General features: G+C 45.7%; 1 protein-coding gene across 1 annotated transcript; it reads right to left on the bottom strand.

Annotated features, from left to right (window-relative positions):
• Window positions 1-538: 538 nt before the first annotated feature.
• LOC143930038 (pancreatic lipase-related protein 2-like) lies at window positions 539-23396 on the bottom strand. The gene is made up of 12 exons (XM_077453937.1): window positions 23348-23396; window positions 17347-17501; window positions 15623-15748; window positions 15412-15546; window positions 15140-15248; window positions 10807-10926; window positions 10229-10345; window positions 10027-10145; window positions 9457-9595; window positions 8191-8302; window positions 3216-3383; window positions 539-614 (listed from the first exon to the last, which is right to left on the bottom strand). Exons 1-12 carry the CDS (start codon window positions 23394-23396, stop codon window positions 539-541), a joined length of 1425 nt encoding a protein of 474 aa, XP_077310063.1.
• Between the last annotated feature and the right edge of the window lie 204 nt (window positions 23397-23600).

Genomic DNA, 23600 nt, shown 5'->3' with positions numbered 1-23600 from the left:
TATCATACCCAAGATGTCTGCTAGACTCTGGTTTGGACAGATTTGAGTTATTCCTAAGAATTACAGGACTACAAATATAAAAAACGCCAAATTTCCATGCAAAATAATTGTACCTCTTTCAGCACCTAAAATCATACTACCAGGGAGGTTAAAGACACGTTCCATAGACTTTGCCAAATGTAGGAGGTCTAGTTACATCTACAAAAAACGGTAAAGCTTAGCACCATCACAAATAGCTTTTGGCTTGCCATTAATAAGGCACCCATCCCATAGAAAAAAAAAACAACTAGGGGAAGGGTGGTGAAGTAGAAGAATGGATCCAAATCTACCCTGAAGAATCATATATATATATATATATATATATATATATATATATATATACACATATACATATGCCTTGGACCAGTTTTACTATACCTATTATAGTGTTGAGTGGGTGGCAACTATAAAACAGGAAAAGGGTCAACAGTTGGAGGACTTCAAGATCAAACACCCACACACCATTTTAAATTCCTCCATTTATTAGCAAGTTTTAGAATTACAAAAAAGTGAAACATTCTTTCAAAGTCTGTTTTGCATCTTCTTCAGTCATATCTCTTCCACAGAACTTGAAACTGGAAAACAAAACAAAACACTGAATTAGGAAAAAGGGAAAAGAAACCCAAAAACCAGCAAAAAATGCCAAAGGTTTACCAATGTGAAGTTGACACATTTCAGGGTTCTTTGCAATCTTTTTACCCCTAAAGAAGGCATTCCAAGATGGGAATTCTCAAAAGCCCGAAAAATTTGAATGCATTACATACTTTAAATCAGGGGTAGGCAACCCCTGGCATTGGTGTCACAAGTGTCACGCCAAGCTTCTTTTGTGGACACTCGAATCCCTCCCCATCAGCAGCGTGGGGAAGTCAGTGAGACAATGCATTCCAGTTTCAGGGGGAGGCAATGTGCCCCCATGCATTGTAAAAGATGGGAAACATTGTTTGGTTCTCCAACTTTGCTGTAGCTGCGATAGCCAGCTTTTGTGATGGGGAAGAGAACAGGTGTAGTTCTGCTGGGGGCGTTGGTCCTTGTTTCCAGGAGGGGGACCATCATTGGCCACTGCTAAAGCCAATCACAGTCTTGCTAGCCCAGTCCACCATCTGGAGGAAGATGACCTGCTTGGTGGCCACTACCAATCTCAGAAGAGATTTCACCAATTGAGAAAACCCCAATCGGGTGACAGTTTGTGGAATTTGTTGAAATTTCTGAACCTTTGCACCACTTACTACTGTATCCCTTTAAGCCAGCGCCAGTATTCAGTGCAATGAAAAATAAACAAACACACCCCAAACAACCTTCTCAGCTGCAGGGGCCCAACTTGTGATTCTGCACACAGGCCCACTGCTTTCAGAAAATGCCCCTGACCCCATACATTCCATATGCCTGTATGTGATGTCACATACAAGTACGTGTCCTGAATGCGAAAGGTGGATCAGCAGGATAGGTGTGCCAGGACAGGTAGATGCATCTCATCTCTGCTCTAGCCCTAGTCTGCATATCATAGATGAGCATGGAGGGGGGGGGGGGGGGCTCAGTGTTTCTTGAACCACCACTGTAACCCACCCGGGTTGGGCCAGATGTGAAGAGGTGTATTGGTGGTACAGGAGAGCAGAGGGGTACAGAGGTGAGATGTGCAGGAGTTACATTGGTGGGGCCAGGGCTGTTAAGGCAGGGCAAAAGGGGCAGCTGCCCTTGGGCTAGTCATTGTTGTGGGACTCAAAGCAGTTGCCTCATACTTGCCAACTATCCTGGTTGATGCAACTAATCAGTGAGCCGTAATGTGTGCTGTACCTTTGGCAACCAGTCAGTGAGCAGTAATGATACACTAACCTCCGCCAACCAATCATAATAGCTGCCTTATCTGATTCAGTAGACCGATTTTGAGCCTAGCTGCCATTTATTGCATGTCTCAGAGCAGGTGGAGAGCGAGACTGCATGGGGGGGGGGGGGGGGGGAATCCAAAATGTTTTGCCCAGGGTCCAATATTAAAGATGGCCCTGGGTGGGGCAGCTGATCAGATGGGTTCAGTGTTAGGGCAGATGAAGCGATTCAGAAGTGAGAATGAAGAGCATGTGATACAGCGGTGGGCAGATGGGGGGGGGAGAGAGAATGTTAATTTCTCACATCTATAGTAGTTTACAGCATTTACTTTATTAAAAATATGTTTGATAGAGAGCGAGTGTGAAGTTGACTTTAGGTTTTTAAAACTGGCCTGCTCAATTTTTGAAAAAACACCCTTGCTTTAAATAAAATACCTTTTTATAGGGACCACATGGCCTCAGCTCCAAGATGCTGAGAGCTGGGGGGGGGGGGGGTTATAAACTGCAGTGCACTAAACATCCCAGGGAATGTCTGTACCAGCCAGGCTCTTTGCAATTGAACAAACCAGCTTTTTAGCCAGAACATTAACACTGGGATGGATGTGCTTACATGCCCTGATATGGTCAGTTTAAAATAGGAAAGCAAGGGGGATGGGCAGGATTACGAGGTATGTCACTTACATGCAAAGAACATGATCCTTTTTAAAAACAGGGTACCGACACATCAGGCATGTCAAATGTAAGGGTAACATTCTTTAGTAGACCCATTGGCTTATTTAAAGTGGTTGTATACTTTTTTCACTTTAACCTACAGGAAAGCCTATAAGGCTTACCTGTAGGAAAAAAAATAAAAAAATAAAAATCTCCTAAACCTGTACGGTTTAGGAGATATTCCCTAGGTATGCGCCGCTGACTGCAGCGGCGCATGCACACAAGGGGATTCTCGGCTGAAAATCAGGCAGTGGCCGACTGGCCGGAAAGAAAACCTCAGCGCGCATGCGCGGGAGTGACGATATCATGGTTCTGGCCACTCACAGCGCCGGAGCCGCGATACCCGGAAGAAACGCTGAGGGAGCATGTCAGCTCCCTCTGCATGGATCGGGCCAGATGTCGGGCCTTGTTCTAAGTCAAGTATTTCATAATGAGCTAGTATGCGGTGCATACTAGCTCATTATGCCTTTTGCTTTGCAGGTGGTAAAATAAAAAAAAAATAAAAAAACAAAAACAAACCATTAGCGGGTTTACTACCTTAGTCTTAATTACACCTAAATTTGTATCTCATTTGCAATAATATCAAAACAGGGTTGTACTTGAGTCTTGGGTTTAAAATCTGTTAGAATCAATTTTTATACATACATCTCTCCACTTGGTCCATATTGTAGTGTGACAGCTGAGGCACCTAGTTTAGGATGCAGGATGGAGAATTTATTTTTATGCCAGACAAATTCCACCATCTGGACAGGGTTCACATCCAACTCCACATCAACAAGAGAGGCGTAGGTCAAACCAGAATTTAGCAGCCCACTGCAAACAAGCATAGTGTTATTTGCCTATCCTGTTAAAAGACACACTGCAAAGACAAACAAACCTTATTTCAACAGGCAGGGCTTAATCCCATTTACTGGGGTCCACCAGACACATTACATAGACAGGTTCCGCTTTTCTAGTACTGCACAGTCATTTTGACATCGTAGTGTCCGATGCAAGTGAAGACACGCAGTTTAAACTACTAAAAATTACAATTTCCCAGGAAGGAATGACATTTTGCAACATTAGGGATGGGTGAAAGGTTTGGCCCAAGCATCAGTTCAGGCCGAACATTTGCTCGTTTGCCAAACAGAGCTGCACAGTGCATTCTGCGCCCTAATTGGACAAAGCTTTGCCCAATCAGGGTGCAGTGTCAGCACCTTGTCCACATGTTGATGGGGCCCCAATCCCCACAACCATGGCTGGGGTTTGCAGGCGGCTTATTGGAATATGAAATTAGAGTTAGGCTTACCAGTGACGCCTTTTCCAGTAGTCTTTCAGGACTACCACAATGTGACCTTGGCTCCCCCTTCCTTTGGAAACACTTTGCCAGCCCCATAAATTCACCTCCCCTGCCAGCCTCTTTTTTCAAGAGCACCACTGGTCAGCTGGGGAGACACACAAGAACATGTTAATAACATAACTATTGTGCTTAGGTCTTCAAGACCAGTGATGTAAGTAACCGAGTTAAAATAAACTGAGTTACGCAACGCAGTTACTTTAGAGGGTAAGGAGTAATCTAACCGATTACTCTTCCCCCTCATGGTAACTTAGTTCCCATAACTTGGGCAGCGTTACCTCAATTACATCTACCACCTGGGAGGCCCCGCCTGGCCCTTAGTTCCGCCACAGGGAGGGAGGCTTTTGCCCGCTGAGAAGAGTCCGAGACTCAGACTGTCTTGACCGCCCCATCCCCCCTGCTTATCCAGAGAGAATGTAGAGGGTGGGGTGGACACTGAAAAATGAAGTCAGCTGACACCAATCAAGTGAAGGGGAGGGTCTCTCCCCATGAGGAAAGGCATCCAAGTGACTGATTCGGATTGCAGTGCAATTGATCTATCCCAAGTCCTCTACCACCTCTGCTTACTGAACCCAGCCCTACCCACCCACATCACTTCAGAGGTGATGGGGGGGGGGGGGGGGGAATAGGGTAGATCAGTGGTGGAGGATGGGATCAGTAAGAGGTAGAGGTGGTGGGAGAGGATGGCACCACCACTGCTGCCCCCCCACCCTCCTACTATGAGCGTTTCCCCATGATAAGCATGGGGTCTTTGCATTGCTGCTTGAAGCAAAATGGGACACCCCCCCCCAGAGGTGGACTCATCTGAATAAGGTTGAAGACTTCCTCATTGAGGACCCAGTCACCTTAGTTGTTTCCAGCTGAGGAAGTCGGCCACTACAGTCTCTTCCCCCTTTAGAAAGGCTGACAGGGAAAGTGTTGGCTTCTACTCAGCTCAGATTCTGTTGCTAGGCTCAGCAGGACTCTGCTCCTCATGCCACCTGCTTGTTTATATAAAGCAATGACCAAGCAGTTGGCAGACCACACCTGGATGCGTTGGCCCAGGAGTTCTCCTGGGAAGGCTTTGAGTGCCAATCCCACCGCTTTTAGTTCTTTCCAGTTGGATGACCTCTTGGGTTCCTCCTTGCTGAGCTGGAATTAAACTGGATTTTCCAGATTCAGCAGCCATCCCAGCCCTGTTGGGGTCTGTTTTGTTAGCTCCAGATAAACTGCAAAGATGAGTAAATCATCCAAGTATGCAATAATTGATACAACCTTAAGTTGCAGAAATGCCATGGGGTGACAAGGATAGGCTGAATGGCAGGGCCTGAAATTGTTCATGAAAGGCTTCTTACTCTACCTTCACTGCTAGGTGTAGGAACTTTTTAAAAGTTTTAATAGGCACGTGGAGTAGACATGAGAAAAAAAAAAAAAAAAAAAAAAAAAGTTTTAATTTGTTAGTTTCGGTTATATTCGTTAAATTAGTTTTCGGATTGCTACTGAATAAAAAAAAAAAAAAAAAAAAAAAAAAAAAAAAAAAAAAGATGGATTTGAAAATATTTTGTGACCATGCATCTTGGGGTCACTTGGTGCTAGAAACCCCCAAATTTGGAGATGTTGTAGTGCTAGTTCTACTTTGTTTGCATACCCAATTTGGGGTGTCTAGCTATAAGTGGCCCTGAGATATGTGGCCCCAAAAGGTCATTCTCTGCTGCAGAAAAGTACTTGGCATATTGCCCATATCTGGGGTCAGACGATGTGGCAAGTGGACAATCCACAACTTGGTCACGTGGCACTCCTGGCCGGCCACGTGGCAAGTGGACAAGGACATACAGCATATGCACTTGCGATCGACATCCATGACTTCTTTAATCAGGCATGCTGACAACTTCATTGATACCATAAAAATAAATTAAATAAGGTGTGTTTTTTGTACTGGTACACTGCAAGTATGAAAAGTTGATGTGACAGATATACAAGTATAAGTAACTAACCATCTTCCAAAATTTCTAATTCAAATAAAAAAAAAAAAAAAAAAAAAGAAGATTAGAATTTATTTGAATTAGAAATTTTGGAAGATGGTTAGTTACTTATACTTGTATATCTGTCACATCAACTTTTCATACTTGCAGTGTACCAGTGAAGAGAAAACACACACCTCATTTATATTTATGGTATTCAATAAGTTGTCAGCATGCCTGATTAAAGAAGTCATGGATGTCGATCGCAAGGCTAGTATATATGCTGTATGTTATAGTCCACGTGACAAAGTTGGATTGTTCACTTGACACGTCACCTGCCACAAGTTGGTTCCTAGTACCAAGTGACCCCGAGATATGGACAATATGTCAAGTACTTTTCTGCAGAAGAGAATGACATTTTGCGACCCGGCTTTGGGGCCATGCATCTTGGAACCCCAAATTTGGTATGCAAACACATTAGAACTAGCACAACAAAAATCACCAAATTTGGGGTTTCTAGCACCAAGTGATCCCGAGATATGTGGCCCCAAAGTCGGGTCACAAAATGTCATTCTCTGCTGCAGAAAAGTGCTTGACATTTTGCGACCCCAATTTGGGGCCCCGTAACTTGGGGTCACTTGGAGCTAGAAACCCCAAATTTGGAGATGTTGTAGTGCCAGTTCTACTGGGTACCGAAATGCACATGTCTAACATGGAGGTAGGCATCCTTGAGATCCAGTGACACCATACAACAGTCTGAATATAGACTCCATCCAGAACCTTTTGTAGGCAATTGAGTGGTTTAGGGGATTCAGGTTTAGAATTAATCTGTAACTTCGAGGGCTTTCTTGCCACAAAAACATGTGACTAGAAGCCCCTTGCTTCTTCCCCTTTTGGAATCCTGCAAAGATTCCGTTACTGTAGTTCCTTTAATGCTCTCAGGAGGGCTTCTACCTTTGCCAGACATCTGGGGAGAAGCATGCCTAGGTTGACGTGGAGGGGGCTCTAAATTTTAGACAGTACCCCCCCCCCCCTTTTTATCCCCAGGATAAACTGGTTGGAGGAAATTGCTTCCCATTGTGAAAGGAAGGCCCCCAGTCTTCCACCACCTTACCCCTTTGGCCCAAAGTCTTTCCCCTTCAGGCAGTTGTGGACAACACCCCCTTTTGGACTAAATTGGGGTTCTCCGTTTAACCAGGAACACTTTTTCTTACCGGCTGTGCGGTCTAATACCGCTTCCAGACCAGGGCCGAATAGGGGGTCGAGTTAGTGGAATGCCACATAATTTAATGTTAGAGGCATCATCACCTGGCCATGTTGAGCCAGAGAGCCCTTCCGAGTTTGCTAGTGCAGCAGACATCCGAACCGACTCAGCAGAAGCATCCACTATATACGCTACTCTGTGCAAAATAGTCGGAAAGGGCGACAAAATGGTCTCTTGCCATACCTGCCTCGACGTGGGCTTGAATCTGTCCAAGTCAATGTTCAAGACTCCGAGCCACCACTGACCGTCATCTTTGGTTTCATATTGCCCAGAGTTGATCCCCAGGTCTTTAGAAGGGAATATTTTCCTCCATTGCAATCTGTCAGAGCCCCTAGTTCCATGAAGGCCAGATCTGTTTTTCTGGAAACTTGCGAGAATGCTGCATCCAGTTTGGGGTTCTTGTTCTACATTGATGGCGGGTCATCCGAAAACCCTTTCAGGGATCTTGAAAAGGAGAGTTTCCGCTCAGGATCCTGCCATTCCTTTTTGACTGTCTCAACCAGGACCTTGTGGACTGGGAAAACCTGTTCAGCAGAGTGTTTCCCCACCGGGGGAACACAAATAACAGGCCGTCAGGGAGAGGTGAAAGTTTATGGGGGCTGATGCAGAGTTTTCAAAGAAGGAGGAGCCAAGGTCTCATTGTGGTGGTCCTGAAAGACGGGGAGGGGAAAAAAAAAAAATACACATTTCCTAACACATCAGCCTGAAAAGGCTGACCCTGGTTTTGGTTGCACAAATTTATAAATGTGTAAGCTGCAGTGCTTAGTTAAGATTGCAGTTAATAGAGGATCCCCAACTATGTATTTGAGAGTCTCCAAGCAGTAGGAAAGATAGGGCAGGTTTGGCCAGAGGGAGCCCACTTCCCCTTAAGGTGGAGGGGTACAGACACCCAGCAAAAGCACAATGGCAACTGAAGGTGTCCAGTGCATCCCCACACCAAATCCAGTGAACAAGAGGGCAACCACCCTAGTTTACAAGTAGCTTTTACAGTAAGGCGCACACAAAAATCATGTAAAATGAGGTGGTTTTAAGTGCAAGTTTACCATGCCTCAGACCAGAATACAGTTGAGACTGACATACCTGTAAATTGTATGCAGACTGGAACATCCAGCTTTTCCACAGAGCGACACTGAAAGAGACCCCAAAACGAGATCCAATCCAGTGATTGTGATTGAGATATTATACCTCCAGCCTATAAAGAAAGAAATGTTGTTACAAGAAGATCACTGTTGGCATTATGGTAAGCCTTTAGTACACCACCCTCCAAAAAGGGACACTTCTAATCTTAAACACATCAAGTCCAGACACCTTCATCCCTTCAAGCCCAGGCCAATTTTCAGATTTCACATTGGCCCTGTGCGTCAGACGTTTGCAAGTCACAACAACCATTGACCAAAATTCTAAATTCACATATGTTACATGCTTTTGCTCGCAATCTGAACTGGGTGGCTCATGGCATAACCCATAAAGTAATTGCTTTAAATTTCTAAAAGTTTAGTCCACAGCCCATTTTAAACTTAAGAACATGTCAAGGAACAGAAAAGAGCCTTGGCCTTGCCCTTCAGTAGCTCATTTACCACTAGTAATGTTCTGAGCACCAAAATGAAATGGACCTTGTTGCATTGTGGGTGTATAAGAAACCGTATGAAGTTTAGTAAAAAATAGGACATAAAATCCCAGGTTTTCATAGAGATAGATGTAGTGGCCAATCTGTCAAATAACCTCCATTAAGTGGTTTGTCTTCTGTTCAGGTAGAAGGGCTGCCTAGTAGTCATTTTGATAATTACTTTCTAGACTAGGCCAAGAAAATCCCAAAACAATACACCAGAGTAGGGATGAGCCGAACACCCCCCCCGGTTCGGTTCGCACCAGAACTTTTGAACGGACCCAAAATTCGTACGAACTTTAGAACCCCATTGAAGTCTATGGGACTCGAATGTTCGAAATTAAAATTGCCATAGGAGACAGCAAGCCTGCACATGCAGCTGTGGAGTCTTGCTGGATGCCATTCCCTGCATGGCTGTCCTCCTGTTGAAGTCAGAGACCCCTCTCTAGCCCAAAAAGTTTGAGAAATAAACTTTTCAAGAAGCATCTGGCACCCAATAGCTTTAACTACTTTGCACCCACCATATACGGAAGGACGCCAGCCATCTCCGGCCCTGGAGGTTCTCAAACCAAAGAAGGCCTGGGCCTTGCTACATATGCAAAATTAAAATCAGTGGGTTGATTTGACTCTAGATGTCTAGAGCTGCAATTCATAGCTCAGCCTGAACACCAGACATGCAAGTCTGAAGGATTCTGGCATTAGTTTCAACCCAGCCATAAAAGCAGTTTTTAAGAACTTACGCAGGAAGTTTGAAGGGTCTCCAGTGTTCAAGAAAAAAAGCTTGTTGTCTGTAGAGTCTTGATCATGACCAAATACATATTCACCTGCCTTGTATCCCATGAAGGCACAACTTACTTTGGTGCATGGGAAACCAAATCCCTAGGAAGAAAGAAAAAAGAAAGTTCAACTGAGGTCATAGCTTGCCTTGTTAAAGAGTATCAGCTTATTATTAGAAGCCAGGTTCAATAATTTGTCTAATGCAGCAGCCTGCTCTCAAAACCAATAATAAGTGATCATGTAATTTGTGCATCATTGTAAAGTGTCCAAAATACATGTGGTTCCAAAACAGAGAAAGAATACGTTTTACTTTTTGAAAAGGTTTCAGACATTTCTTTGTAATGTGACATGGTCATGCGAGAAAGTTACAAATCCCATCTCAGCAAGGGGAGTTTAACCCTTCCCCATAAAGAAAAATCTGGCTTTGACATAGGTGGACAAAAAGATTGTCAGTTGGTATAAATAGCACTCCAGTTACTGCAACACCACTTTTAGCCCAGTTAAAGTTGCATACAACTTTCATGAAGACCAACCTTTTGAAAAGCGCTGTATGAAGAAGCAGAGTAACCAATGAATCCATCAGGCCTCAGAATGCTCTTTGTAAAGAACTGAAAACTCATTTGGTGGTTACAGAAGATCTTCTCGTACAAGTCTGGAAAAGTTAAGCAATTTTAAAAACATTGTTACACTACAATTGTGCACAGCGAAATAGGGGGCTCCATGGATGTTACCTACCTTCAGTCACACTTTCTATATCCTCAAGTCTAAAATATATTTTCTCACAGCTGGGCATCTTTATACCACCATTGGGGAAAAAGTCAACATTACCAACTGTCTGCTTCATGCCAAAGCCTAAGACAAATGCAAGTCAGATACAATCAGACCAATACAGCAAATATTATGGTTATGTCCCTCCTTACAGTAATGAAGGCAAGCCTGGCGATGTTCAAATTTTAATATTGTGACTTCTCAGTAAAATCAGGGTTGAATTTATTGCTATGAGCAGCATGGTTTAAATTTTTTTTTATTGCGCAATAGTTCATTTGTCAAACAGCCTGGGGGAAATTTTTAAATATATATAAAATTTAGATGACCCTTAACCCCCTTAGTTTTCCCTTCCATATGGACTACAATGCATTTAAAAAAAGGGAGTCTAAGGGAGGCAAGTTCTGGTAACAAATAAAGCAAGAAAAATCAGGCATATGCCTCACATCAATTCATCTATTTCTGCTCTGCCATAGGTTAAAAAAAAAAAAAAAAAAAAAAAAAAAAAACTGGGAAGGAGAATGTTCAAAGTGCAGAAACAAACCTACCAAGATGAAATGCATCTAATGACCCATCTGTGTGAATGGCATCAACGAAAACTGCATCTGTAGGGTCCAGTCTCACTTCAGGTGGGGTGTATTCAAAGTAAGGACCAGCTGCATCCAAACCTAGATAGGAAAGTTAAAGTCTGAGACAAGTTTTATGGGCCGTTCACGCCAAACGCGAGTGGCACATCACAACCCATAATTCACTGCAGCCTCGCAGTGCATTGGTGGCCGATTGGCCAAGCATGCACTATGACATGCATGCTTGGCCAATTATGGCTCAGGGACACACTGCATTCAGTTTAGCTAGATTTGTTACTGTGTCCTTCGCACAGTGTTCACTTAAAGCTACCCAATTGCTGGTCTTCTGATCCTATACCACAGGCAGGATGCTGCAGCAATTACAGTTGGAATACTCTGCACTTAAAGCTACCCCAATTGCTGGTGTTCTCATACTAATACTAAAGGCAGGCAGTTGATTCTGCTAGCTGCAGTATACATGTCCCAGCTTTGTGCAGCTACATCTCCCTGCTGGCCATTAGTATGTCTGGAAGGCCAACAAGGAGAGGCAGACAGTCATGAGCCAATAAAAGAGGGCAAGCAGGCTCTGTGTCTAGAGGCAACAGTGCTGGTCGTGAACACTGTGCATCCTCATCAGCATGTGGCCATGGGACACGCTTGTCCTTTTCGGCAGCTGGTCATGTTGAGCCGCAACATGCCGAAGACTTGGTAAAGTGGATGACAAAGCCATCCTCATTCTCTCACCCAGGCTCTGGGTACGGGCAAAGCAGTTGCCAGTGTGGCCTCTTACCTCGGCTCAATGGCATCAGTCACTCCTTCCCTAGCCCCACCATGTCCTCCTGAGGAGGAGTCCCCCGAACTGTTTGAGCACAGTGTTGGGTACATGCTCCAGGAGTAAGCCCAGCATTTTGAAGGCTGATGATACCCAGATAGAGGAAGGCATTAACATGAGCCTAGAGAGAAGGGGTGCCCAAGAAGGACAGCAAACTGGCAGTCATGTTGACCCAGCTGCAGCATACCGCCAGGTTTACAGGAGGAAGGCACAACGAAACAAGATGCCCACCAAGGGCCAGCTTAAAGTGGTTGTAAACCCTTACAAATCACTTTGACCTACAGGTAAGCCTAGATTAAGGCTTACCTGTAGGTCCAAGAAATATCTCCTAAACCTATATGATTTAGGAGATTTGCCCAAAAACAGGCACCGCTGTCTACGGCGCATGTGCCGCAGACAGCGGTGTGCAGGCGCACTGAGCGCGGCATGCTCGACGGAGCTGCCGCACGCGTCGGCTCCCGTGCGCATGCGCGGGAGTGACGTCATCGCGGCTTCGCCGAATGACAGCGGCGGAGCTGCGAGACCCCACCAAGAAGATGGATGCAGCGGACACTTCGCTGGCTCCTGTGTCAGGCAAGTGACACCTAATGGACTACTATGCGATGCATAGTAGTCCATTATGCTTTGCAGGGAATGAAAGGAAGTAAACTCATCAGGGTTTACTTCCTCTTTAAGGGCAGCACACCGACTGCATCACACTGCAGAGCTCCGCAAGTGCAGGGCGCTGCCTATTCTTATTCCAAAAGTTCTTTGGTGTGGGCTTTTTTGAAACTAGTGTATCAGATTGCACCGCTATTTGCAACATATACGTCTCCTTGTTTTACTAAATCCCCAAAAACCATTTGTCATTGGGACGGAAAGTGAGGCAAAATCTTCTGAAGAGGTGCACAGACAGCAAAACATACATTACAGGGGGTGATGACCCTTGTTTTCCAAAAAGCTAGAAAGTTTTTGGCTGGTGCTACACTTTGTTTAAAAATGAACCAGTTCAAAATTAGAGATTCTACTTAACCAACCTACAGTCCCTGTCTTGTTTGCACCACCTGTATACTGCTGTTCAGAGTATATAGGGCCTGCGAGCCCCACACTTTAATTTGGGTGTGGGGTTCCCCTTAGGCTTGATGCACACCTATGCATTTTTATTGCTTTTTGCCCTACAGTCCATTTAACATTGTTTCCTATGGAACACGTTCTGTAGGGCAAATCTGCCAAATGCACTAAAAATGCATACGTGTGAATCAAGCCTTAATATCCATATTGCTGGGACCAGACATTACATTAAAACCGCAAGCAGTTTTAAACTACTGATTCCTTTAAAAGTAAATTTAGTGCAGGGACTGTTCCAAGCACGGGAAACACGTGCTACTTTACAGGCATACTATAGACACACACCCACCCCCCAGGCATGATATATAAAAGGAATATTTTTACTTTTTCACTTTTAAACATCGCTAAAAATCACTGCCGGTTTCAAACTTTTTTGGCATTGATACATGTTCCATGGGGCAGGACCCAGGTCCCCAAACCCTCAACCAGCTCATCAATGCTTAGCATAGTCCGTAAACACAGATTGAACCCTTTATCCCTCCTCCAGGTCATTTATGAAAAAATTAAATAGGATTGGTCCCAGGATGGAACATTGGGGGGGGGGGTGGACCTCCACTTACCACACTGGCCCAATCTGAGTACGCACCATTTATCACTACCCTCTAAATTCAGCCCTGTAGAAAGTTTTCAATCCATGCACTCACCCTGTGGTCCATGCCGACAGACCTTAGTTTGTACAGTAAACATTTATGGGGAACTATCAAATGCCTTTGCAAAATACAGATACACCATGTATATGGGCCTTCCTTTATCTAGATGGCAGCTCATCTCATAGGTTAATAAGTTGGTTTTGCAAGATCAATTTCTCATGAATCCATGCCGATTACTGCCAAGGATATTTCTTATTACTAAAATCTTGTATAAAGTCCCTTATCCAAAGAGCTTGCATACTATTGATCTTTAATTCCCAGGGATGCATTTTGGCCCTTTAAATATTGGAGCTACATTGGCTTCTCTCCAATCTGCTGGTACGAGTCAGTAAACTGTTCATAAACATTATGAACAATGGTCTGGCAATTACTTGACCGAGTTCCTCAAGGACCCTTGGGTGCACGTCATCTGGTCTCAGTGACTTATTAAAGGTTACATTTTTCAAGTCCATTTCTAAATTCTTTCCCGTTAGCCCAGAGGATAAACATGGCAGTTTTGGTTACCGAATTCCCCCCTACTGATAATCCAAATTTGTGAGAGGAGGTCCATAGCATATGCCCAGTATTACTTCTCATCTCCCCCCCCCCCCCCCCCCACTTAGTTTCCTCCCTTTGTAGCTCTCCCCACAAGGATTCTACCGCCTTTTCTCACATTCACTTGTACATAATTTGATATACAAGCATACTCCTCCCCTTTTTTACCATCTCTATCTGCGATATAGGGAATACCCTTGAATGGTTGCCAGACAATCATGAGAACTGTTGAACCAAGTCCCTGAAATTCCTACAAAAGCAAAATCCTCCTTATACAACAGTAGCTCTAGTTCTCCCATCTTGTGCGCCAGACTCGTGGCATTGGTGAACGTGCCATGTAGTTTAGACCAGACTCACGCCATCTCCCTATTGTCAGTGCAGAACATGTCACAAGATGTACACAGAGTTGCATCGCACCCACACATTTAATGGGGATTATACCCTGTCCAAAATTACTTAGCTTCCTGACACCAATACCCAGGTACTCAATACACTAGTTGTGCACTCACAGCATGGCTAGCGCTGTATGGCAGCTGCCGAGTGAGGAAGGTGAAGGTCAGGCAGAACTCGTCCCTTCAAGTCCTCATCATTGGATCAGCAGACTGGACATTGCGGCCATCTTTGGTGTGGGCAGTACTGAAATAACACTGTCCCCATGGATTGGAATGCATAGTGGTAGGTCAGGGACAGGTTCCAGTGGTAGAGGGACAAAAGTAGGGAGAGATACCATCCTGCATCAGTCGTCCTGTTGCTAGTCTGCCTTCCAGCCACCTGGATATTGTCGTTAGGGGGTCTGTAGTGTGCCCCATGCACTGAGTTTTCCAGTCCTGAGTGTCAATGACCATCAAGTTGCTGTACTGTATATCATGTTAATGTGTGCCTGGTCCACTCAAACTGAAGGAAAACAGTCAGCCTGCAGCAACCTCTTGCAGTCCCTGCACTGACAGAAGCAATGCAGATGAGCCCATCAGTTGTGCTGCAGTGCCCACAAGCACATGCCTGTAGGAGGAGAGCACATTGTTTCTCTGCTAAATGTTTGGGGGTTTTGAGTAATTCTCCAGAGACCACAGGGAATAAAAATGGGAACATTGTAACTTTATCACACAGCATTTGTGCTGCGATTTGCATATATACATCTCCTGTGACCGTGATACAACAGCTGGTCACTATCAGATGCTCCAATTCCACCTACCAGAAATTCTTCCAATACCCCTCTGTCTCTTTCCAGCTTCACCAGCAACGTGGGACCCCAGGCTGTGTCCAATCAGATGAACTTCATGCATTTGATAGTCATGCACTGTCTGAAAGATTAACAATTTTAGCTGCCATGCTCTGAAGTGGGAATAATGCCTTCACCACCACTCCATTTTCATCACTTACTATTAAGAAATTACCCTTTTTCCCCCCTACCACATAAAGAGTGCAACAATGAGCCTCAGTTTGACTTGCCGACATGGTACATACCTGTAGAAAGCGCAAGAAATAGGCAATTTCAGCCCCAACCACACGGATATTGTTGGATGCTTGTGTGTAGAGGGCAAACGATCCTCCACTCCAGTCTACACAGAAACAGTTCACATCCGACACCTCTAGGAGAGTCTACAAAACAGAGGACTTCATGAAAGATCAATTTCAAAACAGGTGGCCAGGACCTCTTGCCTTCAGCCACACTGACCTGACACATTTCTACCAGCCACGGCTTGTTTCCGGTCTCCATAAAGCCATGGATGATGAATATGGATTGTCGGCTGGGTTTAAAGTTGGTACCAGTGATTGATGAGACATTGAGTGCACTGATAACCTGGAAGAGATATGCTCAAATCAGCTACAATGTAGTACTCAGCTATTAGTGATACGCCAAACCAAGTTTGGACTGCGTCTAAATTATATTTGGTAAAATGCATTGTTTGTATGGGCTTTCAGGATGCAAGACTTCAATTTTAATCTTTAACTAGATGCTGACCGCCGGCCGTCAAATGACGGTGCACCTATTGTGACGGGAGGCCGCCATATGACATCCTCCCATTTAAACAGGAAATGCGCGCGATCGTGCGCATCCCTGTTCCTTCGGTGGCGGCATGTCATGGAGACACCACTAGCCACCGAGGGGGGTGAACAGCCATTAGGCATGGCTGTTTACCACGTGATCGGCCGTTATGAAGTTTGGACCTCCCCAAACTTCTTGCCTTCCCCAAGAGAAGTTTGGAGTGTGCGGTAAACAGTCAGTACGGACTTTCAGCTCCCTAGCCAACCGGACTGTCGATCGGAGCCAGAGAGACCACTGTCTCCTCCACTCTAGAAAACATAGCCTCCCCGACTGTTTAGCAAGGTTCCTTAGTGGTGTCTCCCCACTGGAGGAAACACCACAACTGAGGGGACGGCAGGAGGATGAGACTGAAATTGAGAAATTGAAGGCGTTGTTTCCTAAGAGGGGAAGAGCCAGGGTCTCTACGGTGGCTGTCCTGAAAGACAGACTTGGGGGGGGGGGGGGGGGGGGGGGATTTCCCCCCCCCCCCTGGCCAGGCCATTTCACAATACGGCACTATGTCGCTTTAACTGACAGTTGCACGGTCCTGCAATGCTGTACTCAAACTAAATGGCCCCCTCCCCCCAGAGCTTTCTTTTGGTGGCATTTAAACACTTGTGCAAAAATCCTCTCACTTTAGACCAATATGTATTTTACATTTTTGAACCAGCGATTTTGTTGAAATCCAACATTGCAGTGGACAGAGCAGACAATTTTTTGGGAACCAGTCTGAAAAATATGAAGTTATTATACTAATAACTCTGGCAGGGAAGGGGTTAAGTGTCCAACCATATGGGAGACTGACAATACAGATTAGTCTTCCTGCATAGCTGAAAGACAGGACCTGTGTGATTTCCCACCTTTATACAGACAGATGCTTGTTTGTATCCCGCAGTGACAGATCGCGGGTTGCTGGCGGACAGAGTCCACACGCCCAACAGATTTGCGTGATCGAGCCACAGTACAACAGTGGCAGCTTTAGTTAAAATATGGCTTGTGTACATTAGTGAGCCAATCACATTTTTAAGCTGCTCTGCACACCAACTGTATACAGTAGGCCTCCAGGTTGCATTCAATTTTACAGAAAGTGCTTACAGCAATGCAGTTTTTTGCCATTTCCCTCCATAAAGTGGAGCTACCCTTTAAACCTGAAGTAAACCCATCCTTAAAAAAAATATTTCCAGCAAGTTCCAGAAAGGGAACACTATCATTGGTTGTGCTCGAACCAAGCCGTCAAGCTTCCAATGGCTGGTGTCTAAACTGACGACAAGCGAAGCATCATGGCACTTGTAGATTAAAACATAGGCAAAGATTAGTTTACTTGGCTGAAAAATATGGGGGGGGGGGGGAATATTTCTTGGAGCAAGACTTACTTGGTACTGATCAGGATTATTTCTAGTAAAGAGCAGGAATTGAGTGTTGATCACTTCTGGTGCCCATGGTAAGCGCCTGATGGGTCTTGCAAGTGTTCCAGAATAGGGAGGGTCATCTGTGAAACATCCCAGCCTATCATAGCAGATGTCAGCAGCTGAAAAGAGAAAAGGATAAAAATTACGGATTTCAGTGCACCATCATGGAGCAAAATATACTGAGCTGCCGAGGAGAGCTAAAAACTGAACCCCCCCCCCCACTACTATGCAACTTATGTAGAAATGGTATATTCTATATCAATTTGCTTCTACCCCCATGAAAACGAGAGTTAGACTTACCGGTAACTCTGTTTCTAGGAGTCGTCCAGGACAGCACTAGAGAGATAGGCTCCACCTCCAGAGGCAGGAAACACAAACCAGATCTTTTAAGGGCGGTCTCCGTCCCTTCCCCTTCAGTCTTGTAAACGAGAACTTCCCCGGAAACGGCTTCTGTAACGACAAAAACACTTGTCCAGCATTATAACAGCATATAGGGAGGGAATCCATGCTGTCCTGGACGACTCCTAGAAACAGAGTTACCGGTAAGTCTAACTCTCGTTTTCTCTAGTCGTCTGTCCAGGACAGCACTAGAGAGGATCAACGAGAACTTACCAGATTAGGGGGGGACTACCGCTTGAAGGACCTTTCTCCCAAACGCCTGGTCTTGCGCTGAGATAAGGTCCAATCTGTAATGCTTCATAAACGTCGAGTAGCTTGACCAAGTTGCTGCTCGACAAATTTGTTCTGGTGTTGCTCCAGCTCGCTCTGCCCATGAGGTCGATAGCGCCCGTGTGGAGTGAGCCATGGGGGAAAAAGGACATTCCATTTTCATTCCTTTGTAGGCTTCTACAATAGCTTGTTTGATCCACCTTGCAATTGTATTTTTTGAAGCTTGTGACCCCAATTTTTTACCCGCATGTAAAACAAATAATGCATCTGATTTTCTAATGTTTTTTGACATCTCCAGATATTGTAAGACACAGGCTCTCACATCCAGTTGGCTGAACTCAACCTCCTTAGGATTAGTGGGAGACCCACAGAACGAAGGCAAAACAATTTCCTGTGTTCTGTGGAATTTTGTCACTACTTTGGGTAAAAACCCAGGGTCCGTGCGCAACACCAGCCTATCCTCAAAAATTTGTAAAAACGGCTCTTTCACCGAAAGTGCCTGAAGCTCGCTAATGCGTCTGGCTGTGGAAATAGCCACTAGGAACACCGTTTTAAGCGTGATCCATCTCAAGGAAGGTTCTTCTTCCAGAGACTTTTTTACCCATCCCTGTAACACAATTGACAGGTCCCATTTGGGTAAAATTTTGAAAGGAACAGGTTTAATCCTGTCAACCCCTTAAAGAACCTGCTAACTAGCGGGTCCATCGCCAGAGGTTGATCCAAAAAAAACAGACAGGGCCGTAATTTGTACCTTTAAGGTACTAATGGCCAGCCCCTTATCCACACCGTCTTGTAAAAATTCCAAGACTGTCGGGATACTTATAGACACCTTTTTAGTGTCCAACCATGAACAAAAAACTTTCCAGTATTTAACATAAATTGCTTGGGTTACCTTCTTCCTACTAGCAAGAAGTGTTTTAATTACCCTATCTGAGAGTCCCTTAGACTTCAAGAGACTCTCCAGACGCCAGGCTGATAACTTTAGGGTCTGTAGTTCTTGTAGCAGAACTGGACCCTGAGACAGCAGATCCTCTCTCTCGGGCAGTATGAGGGGAGGTTCGTCTGTCAGGCCCAGCAGCACCGAGAACCATGGTCTCTTCGGCCAGTACGGAACCACTAGTATCAATGTGGTCTGTTCCTGCAAAAATTTCCTCAGGACTAGAGGAATTAACTTGAATGGGGGGAAGGCGTAGCAAATGCGAAAAGCCCAGCTTTGTGCCAAAGCGTCTATCCCTTTTGCCCCTGCCTCCCTCTCTAGGGAAAAGTATACTGGGACCTGGGTGTTCGCTTTCCTGGCGAACAAGTCCACTTCCGGAAGACCCCATTTGCGCACTAACATCTGGAAAATCTCCCTGTTTAGTGACCATTCTGATTCGTACACCCGGTGTCGACTCAGAAAGTCCGCCAGGTGGTTGTCCACCCCTTTTAGATGGACCGCTGAAAGCGATTTTAGGTTTTCTTCTGCCCAATGCATGATCGTACTTGTTAGTTTGATCAAGGACGGGCATCTTGTTCCTCCCTGCTTGTTTAGGTAGGAAATCGTCACTATACTGTCCGAAAGGACCTGTACATGGTGGTCCTTCAGATCCCTGGCGAACACCCTTAAGGCTTCCCAGACTGCCTGCAACTCCCTCCAATTGGCTGACCTCTGGGACTGTCTTCCCCCAGCATCCTTGGGCTACCTTCGACCCCAAGTGGGCCCCCCAGCCCCAAGCACTGGCATCCGTGGTGATGCGAACAGACACTGGAGGAGACCACCAAAGACCCCGTACTAGGTTCTCTTCTCTCTTCCACCACCAAAGAGACCTTTTGGTCTTTGAGGATAGATGGATAGTCCTGTCCAGGGACTCTTGTGTCCCGTCCCAACTGCCCAGAATATTGGCCTGGAGACACCTGAAATGAGCTCTTGCCCAAGGAACTGCAGGGATTGTTGCCACCAATAGGCCCAACCCTGCCATAGCTGACCTGATGGAAATTATCTGATTGGACTGCAGGAAGGTTACCATGTCTTTCACCTTTATCACTTTTTCCTCCGTGAGGAAGACTTTCTGTGACACTGAATCCACCAGAAAACCTAGATACTGTAAGACCTGTGTTGGTATCAGGTGTGACTTCTCTTGGTTTATCAACCACCCCAACCTTTTTAGACAAGAGATAGCTACCCTCAGATCTCCCTGCAATTGGAGCTTTGAGGGGGCAAAGAATAAAAGGTCGTCCAAGTACGGTATGACAACGATCCCTTTCAGTCTTAGGGGAGCCAATGCTTCTGCCAGGACCTTGGTGAAAATCCTGGGGGAAGAAGACAGACCGAAAGGCAGAGCCCTGAATTGGAGGTATCGAATCTGACTTCCCCAAAGAATCGCTATCCTCAAATACTTGAGAGTCTTCTCGAATCGGGATGTGAAGATACGCGTCCCTTAGGTCGAGAGAGGCCATGAAACAATTTGGAGGGAGTACTGATCTCACTGTAAAAATTGTTTCCATCCGGAATTTCCTGTAAGTTACCCACTTGTTCAGTAACTTCAAATTCAAGATCAACCGGAATTTGCCTGACGGTTTCCTTACTACAAACACGTGTGAATAGAAACCCTGATTTATTTCCTGTGGCGGAACTGGCACTAGAACCCTCTGATCTATTAAATCGCCAATTTGCGACAGCAAAGCTGACGCTTTCTGGGGGTCTTTGGGAGGTTTGGTCAGACACATCCTTGCAGGTGGGACGTGTGTGAACTGTATTTTGTAACCCTCCCTGATGATCCTCCGGATAAAAGGACTTGGAGTAGTGTATTCCCACTGTGGGAGGAACTGCCCTAGTCTCCCCCCCACAGGAACCGCGTCACTGGGATTTAGTGTTTTTTTTAGAAGAGGAAAAGAGATTGCTTTTCTGTTTTCCTCCCATCCACTGTTTCTTAGGGGTTGACTCCTTAGAGGTCTGTCCTTGTGACTGTCCCTGTCTTTGAGGACGAAAAAAGCGTTTGCCTGTAGTCTTCTTAGGTTTGACAGGAAAAGCCTTTTTCTTGTCTGCAGTACGGTCCAGGACTTTCTCAAGATCCTGTCCGAACAGAAGGTCTCCCTCAAAGGGGATGCCACATAACCTCACTTTTGAGGCTGAGTCTCCCGACCAAGACTTCAGCCAAAGTGCCCTACGTGATGAATTTACGAGGGCAGCGGTCCTGGCTGACAATTTAACAGACTCCGCAGAGGCATCTGCTATATAGCCTGCTGCTTTATGTAGCATAGGAAGGGAATCCAGAATTTCCTTTCTGGAGGTCCCCCCTTCCAAGTGGCCCTGTAATTGTTCCAGCCAGAACTCCAAGTTGCGAGCCACTATTGTCGTGGCCATTGCAGGTTTTAAGTTATTCATGGTTACTTCCCATGACCTCTTTAACAGTACTTCCATCCTTTTATCCATGGGTTCCTTTAGAACACCCATGTCCTCAAAGGTGAGATCTGTTGACTTTGCACACTGGGAAAAAGCTGCGTCTACCTTGGGCACTTTATTCCAAACACAAGAGGGGTCCTCGCTGAAGGGGAATCTCCGCTTCATGCTTTTAGGAAAAAATAATTTTTTCTCTGGTTCCTCCCACTCTTTTTTGATTGAGTCCATCAGTGTGCTATGAACCGGAAAGACCCTAACTGAATCAGTTTTAAGGGTCTGATACATCCGGTCATGCAAGGACAGGGAGACTGGCTCCTCTCTGATTTCGAGCGTCTCATAAATTACCCCCAGTAAGGCATCAACCTCCTCGAGTGAGCCTGTATCTGGGAGAGCTTGACCCTTGAACAGGAACATCTCTGGATGATGCCGCCTCACTTAGGCCATCCAGAGAATCAAGTTCCTCCTCCTCTGATTCGTCACCTACAACTGGGGTGGAAGCAGAGGGGACTGCGGCTGGTTTTGGGGTTTCAAGGTTCGCTAACATTGCTTTGATGGATTCCATTTCTTTCTGTACTCCAGAAATCAAATCCTTACAAGCTCCCGTAGCTTCCTTATAGACCAATTTGTCTATGCATGGTTTACAAAAGGGGCTTAGACCATCCTTTTAATTTAGCCATACATGAAGGACATCTCTTCTTCCCCCCTGACCTCTCTGGTTCTTTGGGCAGAGCCTAAGGCAAGAGAAGGAGAGAAGAAGGAAGGGAAAAAAAACAAACAAGCCAACGTCAGCGAAACCTTTAGCAAAATAGGACGCCTTCACCAAACACCTATGTGCACCCCACCAACCGCTAACAGGATTCGCAAGACTCTTTAGTCCGGATCCTGTTTGAGAGAGAGAGGGAGGGAGGAAAATTACACCTGGACCATTTCAAAATGCCTTTGCATTGATTAGTCCATTACTCCCCCCCCCCCCTCTCTCCCAGCCCTGTAGGTACAAGACACCTCTGTGTTTGCCTACCTGAGCTGGTTCGGCTCCACTGCCACTCTCCACTGCATCCATTTCGTTCAGAGCACGCCTGAAGGCTTCCCCTCGTAACGGTGATGAAGCGATGCAGCACGAACGCTTGAAGCACGCGCTTAACCGCCTGGAGGTTTTCCTTCGTAATGGCGATAAAGCGATGCAGCGCGAACGCCTCGTGGCTGCGGCTTTTTATAATAGCTGCCAAAGTCCCGAACGTCCACGCTCGCCGCGCGACCCGGAACCGGTAGTGGATTGCCGGAAGTCCTCTATCCTCCTCCTGTGATGCACAGGCCGGAACTCGAAGCCTGTGCCCGCCCCCCGCCTGACTTCGCGCCAATTTAGAACCTATTGTCAGGCGGGGAAACGAACGCCCTCCCCGGGCTTCAGAAGGAGAACGCCGGTTCGAAGCTGCAGTCAACCCGACCGGAGGACTTCAAAAACGTCCGTTTACCAACAGGTAATCCGAACTCCTTCCCCGTCTCTTATGGGCTATCCCACCGTCAGGGGAAGGGGAGCTCCTGATCCAGCCTCCTCCTCCGGTGGAGGAAACACAAAGACTGAAGGGGAAGGGACGGAGACCGCCCTTTAAAGATCTGGTTTGTGTTTCCTGCCTCTGGAGGTGGAGCCTATCTCTAGTGCTGTCCTGGACAGACGACTAGAGAAAATGGAGTTACCCTACTGCCCTGCTACTCCGCATCTCCCCATTAATGACACAGATGCTGATAAAACTCAAACACAATAACCCTTTCCTGCTCTGTACAAAAGGAGATGCTTGGTCAGTGTTAAGCGTATGGCAATTAAAAAGTACCAAACTTAAATGTGTGCCCTCCCCCAAATCTGACCCTAGCCCTTTTCAGATAATACAGAATCTCTATAAAATGAGTAATAACACATACCTTCAATAGCAGCTGCTATGGACAACACCAGAACCAGTTTGGTAAACATCTGGAAAAAAAAAAAAAAAAAAAAAAAAAAAAACTCTGCACATTAAAGAGGAGATCTCTGCCAACATAAAATGGCCTAAAAATGCTAATCACCTGGCTGTCACACTGATGTCCCAATATCACTGAGCTGAATCAGCTAGGGAATGCATCCACACACTTGTAGTCAAGCAACTATTGAACATCTAGTATTTCAGTCCGAATACAA

Source organism: Lithobates pipiens, unplaced genomic scaffold (genome assembly GCF_037356315.1).
Source record: "Lithobates pipiens isolate NorthernLeopardFrog02 unplaced genomic scaffold, aLitPip1_a1.2 Scaffold_25, whole genome shotgun sequence".
NCBI classification, from domain to species: domain Eukaryota; kingdom Metazoa; phylum Chordata; class Amphibia; order Anura; family Ranidae; genus Lithobates; species Lithobates pipiens.
Note: the sequence above shows the minus strand (reverse complement) of the source record. Positions and strands in the feature narration are given on the sequence as shown.

Excerpts from the sequence above, each read along its gene's own strand:
- LOC143930038 (XM_077453937.1), bottom strand. The coding sequence starts at position 23,396 with ATGTTTACCAAACTGGTTCTGGTGTTGTCCATAGCAGCTGCTATTGAA. Across the intron at positions 15,249-15,411 it reads ATTTCTTGCGCTTTCTACAG|ACAGTGCATGACTATCAAAT; the intron begins GTATGTACCATG and ends TTAATCTTTCAG. Across the intron at positions 615-3,215 it reads TATGGACCAAGTGGAGAGAT|TTTCAAGTTCTGTGGAAGAG; the intron begins GTATGTATAAAA and ends TTTGTTTTCCAG.